Source organism: Pristis pectinata, chromosome 15 (genome assembly GCF_009764475.1).
Source record: "Pristis pectinata isolate sPriPec2 chromosome 15, sPriPec2.1.pri, whole genome shotgun sequence".
Classification (NCBI taxonomy): domain Eukaryota; kingdom Metazoa; phylum Chordata; class Chondrichthyes; order Rhinopristiformes; family Pristidae; genus Pristis; species Pristis pectinata.
Window position 1 is genome coordinate 9,426,435 of NC_067419.1, and position 13,131 is coordinate 9,439,565.

General features: G+C 44.0%; 1 protein-coding gene across 17 annotated transcripts in view; it reads left to right on the forward strand.

Annotated features, from left to right (window-relative positions):
* The window catches only part of nrcama (neuronal cell adhesion molecule a), a 370,822-nt gene that overhangs the window by 291,853 nt on the left and 65,838 nt on the right, over positions 1-13,131 (forward strand). For all 17 annotated transcript variants that reach the window (XM_052029796.1, XM_052029800.1, XM_052029805.1 and 14 more), the window contains 6 exons: positions 1,200-1,331; positions 1,434-1,577; positions 5,715-5,826; positions 7,739-7,905; positions 7,998-8,145; positions 11,514-11,638. In XM_052029796.1, the coding sequence (XP_051885756.1) occupies positions 1,200-1,331; positions 1,434-1,577; positions 5,715-5,826; positions 7,739-7,905; positions 7,998-8,145; positions 11,514-11,638 (828 nt within the window). The remainder of the gene's footprint in view (positions 1-1,199; positions 1,332-1,433; positions 1,578-5,714; positions 5,827-7,738; positions 7,906-7,997; positions 8,146-11,513; positions 11,639-13,131) is intronic.

A 13,131-nucleotide genomic window follows, 5' to 3' on the forward strand; every position in this document is an offset into this window, starting at 1 on the left:
TCACAGAGATGAGTCCCTTTGCCAGAGAAAAGATTGTACAATGTATCCTGGGCCAAGAGAAAAGGATGCTTAGCTGCAGAGGAGAGAATGACAGAATTAAACTTTGATATTTTCTCTCCTATCTTGAAACACTTCAGTGTAATAAGTTCCAGTGACCATTAACTAGACAGACATGGCCACGTGTTTACACATGATATTGATATGTGATCAATTAGATTGTCAGCATTAATATTGGTCAGGACACAAATCTGTTGAGTTATACCCCAGGGACACAATATTCTGGTGAGGATAACCACTCCAGCGAAAAAGCACAGACTATTTAGTTTCTTTTGTTGGGTGCCATTCACAATATAGGTGTACGTGGAGAGGTGAGGTTGGGGTTGGAATCTGAGACTTAAGTCGGGTGCATTTTTCGACACTGGGAATGGAAAACAATGGAATACTGCATGAGTCACAGAACAATACGTTTTACCTTCAGATCTTTGAATTCAGTCAGCACAGGTAACTTCTTGCAGCAGCCAGGATGCTGAGTGTTATTTTGTGGTGCTGCTTTTTAATCCCCATGGTTCCGTTAAATCACGGCGACTCAATTGATTTGACAGCAGTGTTATGTACAGAGTGTTCGCAGGTCAGAGGGTCAATTATGGGAAGTTCTCCCTGTTAAATGAGCAAGACCATAATCTCTTAAGGAAGTTAGTTAAGTATATTTTATGGCTGGGGTGGATTTGAGCAAGAATAATGCTTTTCACCTGAGGGTAGCCTCACTAATTCCACACAGAGCTCAATGAATGTTTTGATATTAAGTGAATCAAAGAATACAGGGTTGGTGAAAATAGTGACAAAGATTAGCTGTAATATTCAGAACTGAAACATATTTCTCAGGTTATGTCTTCCTATTGGACTGTTCCACAGGGATTCAGTGTTTCAATGTCTTCCCACTGTGACTTTTCGTCACCATCATTGAGTTTCTTCCCCATCTGTGCAGGTCCATTGCAGCACTTGTCCCCATCCTCCTGCTCCCCCCCCCCCATTAAAGAAAGGAACACAGGAATTTTGGAATGGGATTCTACCGTTCATCCCTTAAGTCTGTTCCAGCATTTAATTATAACATAGGTGATCAGATTAAGTCCAGCAATGTTAACCATGCTAACCAATAAGTGGCAGGTTACAGCGTCTGACTCTATGTTGGTTTTGTACAGCCGCACCGTACTGGATCAGTGAGCCAAAGAACCTGGTCCTGGCTCCTGGGGAAGATGGGAGACTGATCTGCAGAGCTAATGGCAATCCCAAGCCTGCCATCCAATGGCTGGTCAACGGTTTTCCCATTGAAAGTGAGTGTGAGGACAAATAATAATGGGCATGGTGTTACTATCTGAATGAATTTTGGATGTGAAGTCCTTGTCAGGAAATGCTGACTTCTTTGTGATTGACAGATGCCCCGAGTGACATCAGCAGGGAAATAATGGAAGACACCATCAGCTTCACCAAGGTCCAGACCTCGTCCAGTGCCGTTTACCAGTGCAACGCTTCGAATGAGCATGGATACCTGTTGGCAAACGCTTTTGTCAATGTACTCGGTAAGATTTCCTGTTGCTCTGAGTGAGTTCACAGTTCTCCCCCTGTATTAGGCCTTCTCAAAGTGATGCAGTGAACAGGTCCCCATAAGAAGCAATGAGGTAGGCCCAGAACAAGGGGTATTTTCTGGGGACACATTTTCTGGGGGGTTGGAAGGAAGTGGGCAGGACTGCAATGTCAGGTGTTGAGAGCTGTGGAAGACTTGCCGAATACAATCTATTGACCTCAATCTGAAATATTTTCATTAACCGTGTATCCACAATCCTTTGAGAAAGAAAATTCCAAAGATTCAAAGCATGCTGGAGAAATTTATCCTCAGTGCAGACAGAACTAAACAACCTCTTATCCTGAGACTCTGCCCCCAGTTGCAAAAGTCTCCAGCCAATAGAAACAGCCTCTTAGCACCTCCACTGTAGATTCCTCTCGGCATCTTTTATGTTTCATTGAAATAACCTCAGGGGACAACTCTGCAATCATCAGGAATCACTTTACTTCGCCCAGCCTCTCAGGCAACCCTACCCCTTCTTGGATATGGAGACCAACTCACCAAAACCAGGTCCAATTGTGACAAGGCTTTCTTACTCGTGCTTGAACCTCCTTGCAATAAAGACCAACACATCAGTTGCCTTCCCAATTGCTGCCTCTGCACACTACCTCTCTGTACTTTGTGTACAAGGAAGCCAAATTGTCTCAGAACACCACTATTTACTTGCCCATCATGTCAGAAAGATTCTGTTTTTCTATTCTTCCTGCACAGTGAATGACTGCACATTTTTGACTATTCTCCATCTTCTTGCTCATGTGTTTATTATTCTACAGATTATTTCTTTCTGAATGCCCTGCACTATCAGAAAACTGAGATGCGTTCTCCTCTGTTCTTTCACCTCAGTCGGATTGTAAATAGCTAACAGACCAGCACTAATCCTGGTAACAGCTCACAATGACAGCCTGCCAACCTGATAAATATCTGTCTACCTATAATCAATATTTCTGTTCTTCACGGTACGGTTCTGTTCTGTTCGGCACGGTAGCGTAGCGGTTAGCGTGGCGCTATTACAGCGCCAGCAATCGGGGTTCTATTCCCGTCGCTGTCTGTAAGGAGTTTATACGTTCTCCCGTGTCTGCGTGGGTTTCCTCCGGGTGTTCCGGTTTCCTCCCACATTCCAAAGACGTACGGGTAGGTTAATTTGGGTTTAAAATGGGCGGCGCGGACTCATTGGGCCGGAAGGGCCTGTTACCACGCTGGAAATAAATAAAATTTAATTTAAATAAAATTTTTAAAAAATTTTAATTTTAAACTAATTTAATATGCTAACGTTATCCCAGCTGTTAATTTATGTGATAAGTTTTTTTTATGGTACCTTCGCAAATACCCTTTGAAAATCCATATGTAATACATTGCTTGCATTCCCTTTATATACCTTGTTTGCTACATCCTCAAGTTATTCTAATAGATTTATCCAGCCTGATTTCCCTTCATGAAACAGTATCTGATCATGTTATAATTTTCTAAGTGTACTGTTACCACATTGTTAATTATGAATTCCAACATTTTCACAATGACTTGTCAGGATACTGTTCCCTATTTTCTCTCCTTCACTTTTCTAGAGTAGTAATGTTAAATTTGCTTCCACAAAGGACCATGAAAAAAGAGCCTTTCAATATTTATAAGGCACAGGTAAACAGGCATTTGACTGGCAAGGGGCTGAAAGGTTACCACGGAATGAGAAATTCAGGTTGTAGTCAGATCAACCACATTCTTATTCAACAACAGAGCAGGCATGAAAGGCCAAATGGCCTCCTCTTGCTCCTAATTCATATGTTGTGTGTAAAGCATTTATTTTATCTTTCAGTCAAATCACATTTTAATCTCTCGAGTTCAAGCCTCCGAGGGGCAATATTTACTTTCACTATAGTTTATATACATTGGTAGAAGCTCTTAAATTTTTTTGTTTGTATTTTTTGTGCAGCAGTGTAGAATACTGAGTAAAATTCCTGCTTTCCTGCACTGTATCTGACTTAACCTCAGAACATTGCCCCACCACAGCACCAATTAACAGGAATCTCCATCCAAGATGCTGCCTTTCTCATAGCCTCCTTTTACAGATTCTTACCAACTCATTAGAGAACAATTTCTCCCTCTTTCTTCATCCATTTACTTTCACAACTTGTGTGATCCTCCATTGTGACTTCACACTTGTTACAAATGCCACTACTTGTCCAGTTACCCAACCACTATTGAAAGGCTCTTTTGGCGCACAGATTTGAGACTGCATAGGACACTGGTTTGGGAGGTGCTGGATTTCATGATGAGGGTGAGATGAATAATGGTGCACAAGGGGTAAGCGCAGGCACCTCTTTCAAGCTGTGGCAGAAGAGGAGAGTTGAGCAGCTTGGGACAAAACTGATGAAGGCTCAATGAAGAGTGGGGTCAGGGAGGAAATACGTTAAGCAGAGCTCAGCATTTCAAATGGTCACCTGCGTCAAGCAAAGGACATCAAGCCAATAAATTAATTCCCACCAAGGAGTTAACATCTTCAGTCGCTTTTACTCAAGGTTCATGAGGTGAAAGAGAACTATTTATCAAATTTTCATGATCTATCATCACCTTGCAAACCTTTTTGGCCTACTATAATTTGATTCTAATGCCGTAGTTTGAAGTGTATTCTCAGATTTTATTTCCTGCAAACTTTATTTTTGGAAAGGACACCTTGAATTCCTGTACTGTCTCAAAATGCTTTACACCAAATGCTGATGCAGGTGTAATGTACAAAACATTACAGCTTCGACAAGCAGGAACAGAATCATGATTGAGTAATCTTCTTTTCAATGTCATTAATCGAGGGGCCAAGCAGCCTATTCCTGTTCCCATCTTCCTATGTCAGGGCAATAGGGCTGACACCTGTTCAAAATAATGACTTGGGATCTTTTACCTCCACCTGAGAGGACCTTGCTTTCGAATCTGAAGATAAGAGTCATAGAATCATAATGATGTCCAAATACAGCATGCAAACCAGCCCTTCAGCCCAATTCATCCGTGTTGCCCATTTGAGCAAGTTCCATTTGCCTGCATTTGGCCTGTATCCCTCTAAACCTTTCCCATCCATATATCTGTGCAAATGTCTTTTAAGTATTGTAATTGTACCTGCCTCTACCACTTCCTCTGGCAGCTCGCTCCACATACCCGCCACCCTCTGTGTGGAAAAAGTTGCCCCTCAGGTCCACTTCAAATCTTTCCTCCCACATCTTAAGTCTATGGCCTCTGGTTTTAGACTCCCCTACCCTGGGAAAAGCACTGTAACCTAGGAAAAAGTCTGTTACCTCCGATAATTCAGCCCTTCAGCATTCCAGACAAGGGTCAGCTACAACATTTTGTACAGACCTCTGGAGTGAGCCCTAAACTCTGGTTAGACCACACTTAGAGTATTGTGTTCAGTTCTGGTCGCCTCATTAGAGGAAGGATGTGGAAGCTTTAGAGAGGGTGCAGAGGAGACTTACCAGGGTGTTGCCTGGATTGGAGAGCATGTCTTATGAGGATAGGTTGAGTGAGCTAGGACTTTTCTCTTTGGAGAGAAGGAGGTTGGGAGGTGACTTGATAGAGGTGTACAAGGCATAGATCGAGTAGATTTTTCCCAGGGTAACAATGGCTAACACGAGGGGGCATAATTTTAAGGTGATTGGAGGAAGGTATAAGGGGGATGTCAGGGGTAAGTTTTCCACACAGAGATTGGTGGGTGTGTGGAACGTACTGCCTGCAAAGGTTGTGGGAGCAGTCACATTAGGGACATTTAAGAGACTCTTGGATAGACACATGAATGATAGAGAAATGGGGAGCAATATGGGAGGGAAGGGTTAGATAGATCTTAGAGCAGGATTAAATGTCAGCACAACATTGTGGGCCATAGCGCCTGTACTGTGCTGTAATGTTCTATGTTCTATGTTCTAAACTAACAGCCCTCTGACTCAGCCAATGAAAGTTGTTTTATTCCCTTCAGTGCAATCACCTTCACATTCAGCAGACAGTGCAAATATTTTTTGCTGTTGTTAGTTCTGTTGTAGGAATGTTGCAGATATTTTGGCCTGTGTGATTTTGGAAGCTGTTAGCAAAAATAACACAGAGGTTTTGTGACCCTCTTTAGCTGAGACACCCAGAATGCTTTCTGAACCTGACCAGGTTTATCAGGTAATTGCCAACAAGCCTGCACTACTGGACTGTGAATTTTTTGGATCACCAATACCTCAGATTCAATGGTAAGGATGTTATTTTACTTGCTTTGCTCCATGTGTAATTTATAATGTGTAATTTGATCACTGTGCCCTGGTGTATTTTCAATTTTGCTTTAGGAAAAGTCCGAGGATCATTATTTTCCATTGAACTCCTTCACAGGAAGTCTCCATGGTTAATGTAAATACACAATCAAAACCTTTTCAACAATCCAGTTAAAGCAGTGCAAGATCCAAAATAACCAGCTTCTGTCAGTGTGTGATATTAGTGGCTCTGGAAGCGATGCGCAAGCACACAAGAGTCACTCTGCCTTAGCATGCAGTGACATCACTGCCAAGAAATTGGATTGGATGCAATCTTTCGGTGTGCTATTTGGATAGGAAAGTCGAGGACTTAACTGAGATTTCTACACAGACTGACTTGGCTTCCGGGTTCTCTGTGCACCTCCTCTGCTCGGTTTCTATTTCTTCCCCTGGTTCCTGTCAGAATGTTGTGGTTGTAATCCCATTGCGAGCCTGAGGGTGGCAGAGTGTGATGTCAGTCAACCAGAGTCACTATGTGCACTCCAATGCTTTAAAATGTGCGCTCTCTTGAACTGAACAGCAGCGTTTGATCATCAGCAAAAATCTTTCCAAAGCTGTTCAGCTCTCAAAAAGCCAATGTAGATTTTCAGTAGTTCAACCTTTTCTTTAAATGAGCAATCTCTCAGCAGAAATCCAAATGTGGATGCTGAGTGGGATGGGAGATCATGGCACAGCCAAGCGCTGTCGATCAGACTTTTAAAGCAGGAAGGGCGAAGAAAGATGGTAGGAAGTAACCAGCAAGTTCTAAATGGTGGCACTGATGGTGACTGAACTAGCTGTGGATCATTGAGAGTGGACAAGCAGCAAACCATGTTTAAGAACACACAAGAGACTGCAGATGCTGGAATCTGGAGTAACACACAAAACACTTGAGGAACTCAGCGGGTCAGGCAGCATCTATGGAGGGAAATAGACAGTCGACATTTCGACTCTTCATCCAGTCCACACCGAAACATCAACTGTCCATTTCTCTCCAAATCATGTTTAGGGCTGAGTCGGGCCATAGAAGAGGAACTGGACGTTGAGGGCACTGAGGGGTGGACAGGGAGAGAGTATGGAAAGGCATTCAAAACTCTGAAGGTTTGGGAGAAGTTTCCAGGGCAGAAGGATCGACAGTCAGTGAATTGAGATTTCTGGCAATTGCGAGGAAATGAAGAGATTGAATTTATATACAGCAAGTTCTAAATGGTGGCATTGATGGTGACTGAACTAGCTGTGGACCATGTGGACTTGGTGAAATATGGTGCGTGGAAGAATAATGCAGACAGACTTTTGAAATTAAATGGGAAGCGGGTTAAAAAGTTAAAGATTTTCTTGCCTTTGAATGAGAAAAAACAGGGTAGTGGAACCAATATGAGTGCAGATTCAAAGGCCGGCACTGTGGTGCTGCAGGTGGAGCTGCTGCCTCACAGCTCCAAGCAACGTGGGTTCAATTTTTACCTCAGGTCCTGTCTGTGCCAAGTTTCCACGTTCTCCCTGTGACTGCGTGAATTTGTCTCCAGTTTCCTCCCACATTCTAAAGACAGGCTGGTTTTGAGATTAATTTGTTTACTGTAAGATTACTACAAGAGTGGATGGTTGTAAGAGAATCGGGAGGTGTGTAAGGGAGAATAGGATACCGGGAAAATATGTGGGGAATGGGATTGATGAGAATGTGAGTGGCCTCCACCTGTATTGTAAGGAAATAAAGACCTGTCACAGGCTCAAAGAGCTGAGTGCCTACCTTCTTTCTGTAAACTTCTATGGTGGGTGAAATGAGGAAGGGAAGTTCAGAGGAGCATCAGTGAGATGAGGCAGCAGTGAGCAGGGAAACGTGCGTTTTAAATGGAGCCACTGAGAATTCATTCTATTGCAGGTTCAAGGATGACCAAGGCAGTGTGCTCCATGGTGACTCTTACATTGTGCATGAAAATGGCACTCTGGAGATTGCCTTTGCACAGAAGAATGACAGTGGTACCTACACCTGTATAGCAACCAATACTCTTGGTGTGGTCCAAAACCAAGCCACTCTGCAGGTCAAAGGTGAGCTCCTTTACATTATTAAATTATATTAACAAGAGTAATTTACTTTAATTTTTCCAAGTTGGGCGTCATGAAACTGTATAATTTTTCAGATCCGACGACCATCATTAAACAGCCGCGATATCAGTCCGTGCAGACACTGGGCACAGCCGTCTTCGAGTGCAAGGTGAAGCACGACCCAACACTCTCACCAACAATCATATGGCTGAAAAATAATGAGGAACTGCCTGATGACAACAGGTACTCCAGATTCCTGGTTGCAAAATACGGGACATAACTGTGCCAGTTTAGTGAATCAAAACTTGAAGGATTTGGACTGTCTCAATAGTCAGAGAGGCCTGCAGATTAATGCACTTTAATGACTTGCATAGACATGATGGTGACTGTAAATCGGAATAGACTTACGTGAAATAGACACACGGCCCAGGACAGATGGTGGCAAGCGAACACCAGGCAGCTATCCTAGAAGCTGGCAACAGCAGTCTCCTTTTTCCTGGACATCTTGTTGAGTATTTTAGGTTAAATTTAAATTTAAAATTTAAATTTAACGGATCTACCAGATTAACAGATTAAAACAGATCTACCTCAAGAAGCTCTAACCTGCTGCTTCCCTCTACCCCAAGAGGTTGGGAAGGTGAGATCACTAAATACCTTTAAAGAGGAGGCAGATACATTTATCAAAGGTTATGGCACAGAAGAGGAGATGTGGCCTAGGTCAGATCAGCTGTGGTCATACTGAATGCCAGGACAGGTTTGAGGGGCCTACACCTACTCCGATGTTCTTGTCATAAAGCACAGAAACATGCCCTTCGGCCCACCACGGCCAAGCACCCATTTCCACTGATCCAACACTGTTCACATTTTATTCTCCTCACATTCCCATCAACTGCCCCCCAAATTATATCACTCACCTACACATCAGGGGAAATTTACAGCGGTCAGTTGTTCCAACCTGTACGTCGTTGGAACGTGGGAGGAAAGTGCATCACCTGGAGGAACCGTGATCACAGGCAGAACGCTGAACACAGACAGCACCAGAGGGTAAGATTCAAGCAGAGTCACTGGAGCTATGAAGTAACAGGTCTACTAGCTGCAACACTACACCACCTCTAACACTTGGGTTCTTCTACATTCTATTTATTCTGCACGACCTGACTTTATGGTTGATTTTAGTGGCAGAGAACCCACCACAAATCAATCACAGACTTGGACAAACCCTGAGAGATGGACTTCCCTTTGCCCAGGGACCACCCACCCCAAAAGACATTCAAGTTCCTGTCCTGATATCCAAAGAATTTCTGAAGGGTTGTTAGTACATCAAATGTATCTGAACAGTGCCATCCTCAACCCTGGATTGAACTGAAGTGTGCTATGCAGAAGCCTTTTTTCTGTGCTATGTCCCTGGTCCATCCATCACTCCTGCAAAGGATTTCCTATTTCTCCCAGGAACATGCCATCTGATGTATTAGCTTTGGTTTATTATTTGGTTTTGTGTTGTCAAATGTACTGAGATACAGTGAAAAACTTAGTTTTGCATGCCATCCATATAGATTATTTCCAAACACGAGTACTCTGAGGCAGTGCAAGGGAAAAGCAATAACAGAATGTTACATTACAGAATGTTCTCTGTAATGTTACAGTTACAGAGAAAGTGCAGTGCAGACAGACAATAAGGTGCAAGGGCCATGATGAGGTAGATTGTGAGGTCAAGAATTCATCTCTAATGTTCAAGAGTCTTATATCAGCAGGATAGAAGCTGTCCTTGAGCCTGGTGGTGTGTGTTTTCAAGCTTTTGTACCTCCCGCCCGATGGAACGGTGGGAGAGGAGTGTAGCTGAGGTAGCTGGTCAGTGCAAAGAGTGTGGATGGAAATATGTAAAAGGGAACTGTCCTCCTCGCAATCCACCATCTCTTAACAGACCCTAATGTCTTTGGAAGTTTATAAACATACTCCTACATTGCCCTGCCTTGTCATTTCCCAGTATAAAGGACAAGCAAGTAACATAAGCACAGATGATCACTTTTACTTTCTTTGTGGAGCATTGCAGGCCTGTGAATTCCAATAGCTTTAGCTGACATGCCCACCTGTGGTTAGAAAATGCCTTGCGAAGGCTCATTCAATGTGTGACACAGTGAGGCAGTGAGTAGAGCTGCTGCTTCATAACTCCGGCAACCCAGGTTCAATCCTGACCTCCGGTGAGGAGTTTGCATGTTTTCCCTGTGACCTCATGGGTTTCTTCTTGGTGTTCTGGTTTCTTCCAGTGTTCCAAAGACATGCTGGTCAGTTGGTTAACTGGCCACTGTAAATTCAGTGGATCGCAGGAGAATTGGGGGAGTTGATGTGAGCAGGCATAGGTTGCTGGGTAATAAGTGGGGAAATAGGACTGATGGGCTGGCTCTGAAGGCTGAGAGGCCTCTTTCTGTGTTGAAAGGACAGATACCATTGCATATAAATGTCCCTCACGTTTATCAATTTACTCATCAAACATCTGTCACTGATTCATTTAGCAAACCCTTGAACAACAGTTTAGGAAGGCATTCATGAATTATGTGAGTCATGACTTCTGGTTCCCAAAGCTCTCCATCACGAGAATTTCTCCAACTTCATATGGGAAGTATGTGGTTGCACTGCAGAGAGTGCAGAGGAGATTCACCAGGATGTTGCATTTCCCATGGTAGAGGTAACAAAAACAAGAGGGCACAGGTTTAAGATGTGAGGAATATTGAAATATTGACTGATCACAGCAACCAATCTCAATCAGTTAGTCCACAACAGATCCAGGTGTGAGTCATAGTCATAGACTTGTAGACTTGTCGGCCCATCGTGTCCATGCTGAACTTCTTGCCCATTTACACTAAACCCATTTGTCCGCATTAGGTCCACATCCTAAGGTGTGAGGAAGGAGTTTTAAGGGGGTTTGAGGGGAAAATATTTTTTACACAGGGGATGGTTGACATTTGAAGTGCACTGCCAGAGGATGTGGTAGAATCAGATACAATCACGAAGTTTAAGATACATTTAGACAGACACTCGACAAGGCATAGAAGGATGCAGACCTAATCCGGGCAAATGATTTTAGTGTAAATGGGCAAAAAGTTCGGCATGGACATGATGGGCTGAAGGGCCCATTTCTGTACTGTACAAGTCTATGACTTTGACTCGTACCTGGATCTGTTGTGGATTAACTGATCGAGATCGGTTGCTGTGATCAGTCAATGTTTCAGTGTTTCTTTATGACATAAAAAGAGGCCATTCAGCTTATCAAGTCTTTCCCACTCAGAGAACAATCCCATTCCCCACCAATTTTCCCTGTAAACTATTCCCTTCACATTCCCATTAATTCAACCACCCACCTACACTAGGGGCGATTTAAGTGGCCAATCAACCTTCCAACCTTTGGGATGTGGGAGGAAACCAGAGTACCATTGTCACCCTATATTTGTACCAAACAAAAATATCTCCCCTCAATCCAGACTTCTTTAATATTTGGAAATTAGCACTGTTGAATGCTGGAAATCTAAACCAAAACAGGAACTGCTGGAAGCAGCAGAGGCAGTTTTTACAGGAGAGCAAGCCGACTGATAATTAAAGCACGATTCCGATTTCAGGCACCGGGCATCGGGTGATGTCTTGACCATTCTTGAAGTATCTGAAGAAGACCAAGGATCCTACACATGTGTGGTGAACACCACGCTGGACACCAACTCTGCAACAGCTCACCTCACCGTCCTAGGTAATGCGTCCTCTTTTTCTGCTTCTCCTCTGTCATATTTTCAGACCTCAAGGTCCATAATTCCAAAGATTTGGTCTTACTCTGGGATGTTTTAGAACCACTCTTCATCACCAACAACACTCGCCCACCTCCCTGCCGCATGACCCTGTTCAGCAGACACGTCTGGCCCTACACCTAACACCTTGAACCAAGAAACCTACACTGGAAACACCACTTGCCTTGGACAAACCTCTCCCCACTGTCAATTATGCCATTATATCTGAAGCAACAAACAAAATGTTGGAGGAACTCAGTGGGTCAGGAAGCATCTGTGGAGGGAAATGGACAGTCCACGTTTTGGGTCGAGACCCTTCCTCTGGACTGAAAGATGGGGGTGGGGGTGTGATAGCTAGTGTAAAAAGATGAGGGGAAAGGGTGGAGCAAGAGCTGGCAGACAATAGGTGTTTTCCTTCAGTCCAGATGAAGGGTCTTGACCCGAATCATTGACTGTCCATTTCCCTCCACAGATGCTGCCTGACCCGTTGAGTTCCTCCAGCAGTTTGATTGCTGCCCCAGATCCCAGCATCTGCAGTCTCTTGTGTATCCATGCAGTTAGATTTGGCTTCTTATTTAAAACAAAACACTTTGTCCCTGCTGCGGACTGCGCTGTTGAAGCCAGTCACAATGGAGCAATGCAAACCCATTATGGCTCAGAGGCAGCGTCAGTTCCTGTGCTGAGCTGGATTCAGAGGATAGATGCAGGGTCGGCTGAATTCTCTCCGTCGTTCAATATCAAAACTCCACGGCAGAGGATTGGAATTCAGGTCAACCACGATCAGGAAGATCAGTTTTCATTGCATCAGTCTGGTATTAGCAGGACTGGTGATGACCTCAGTGTGAGGCCAGCAACCTTCGTCTGTTAACATGGGGAACCCAGCAGGCTCTGTTTTGGAAAGGTCCAAAATATCTACTTCAGGCTGGACAGCCTGTTTCAGCCCTAATATCTGTCACTGACAGAACAGGCACTTGAGTACACGGAAACCAGTATTCTCATTCTCTTCTGCCCTGGGAGTCACTAAATAACCTGGCCTGCTGCAACCTGATTTCCTCACCCTCTGCAGTGTCAAATTTCATTTTGCTCCCCACACAGTTGCTGGTTCTTCCCCAACCTGCTTCTGTTAGGCTGCACCAACTACTGATCGGGGCCCTGCACCATTGGCTGAACAAGTTGCAATGTAATTCATTCAGGTGAGGTTTAAGAATATGGTTCACAGCACCTGAGTCCTCAGGACCCGGTGTTCCTTTCGCTGATTGTGCACGCTCCATACACTTCTAACATGACAGCTTCCCAAGACTGAGCAATGTCTCGGAGGGTTCAAAAGTAGCATGCTGCAGATACTGGAAATCTGAGATGAAAAACAGGAACACTCAGCGGGTCAGGCAGTACTGGGGGAGGGAGAATTAAAGCTCAAGTTTCAGGTGGATACCTGGAAAGTCAGGGTCACCTTTGCGGT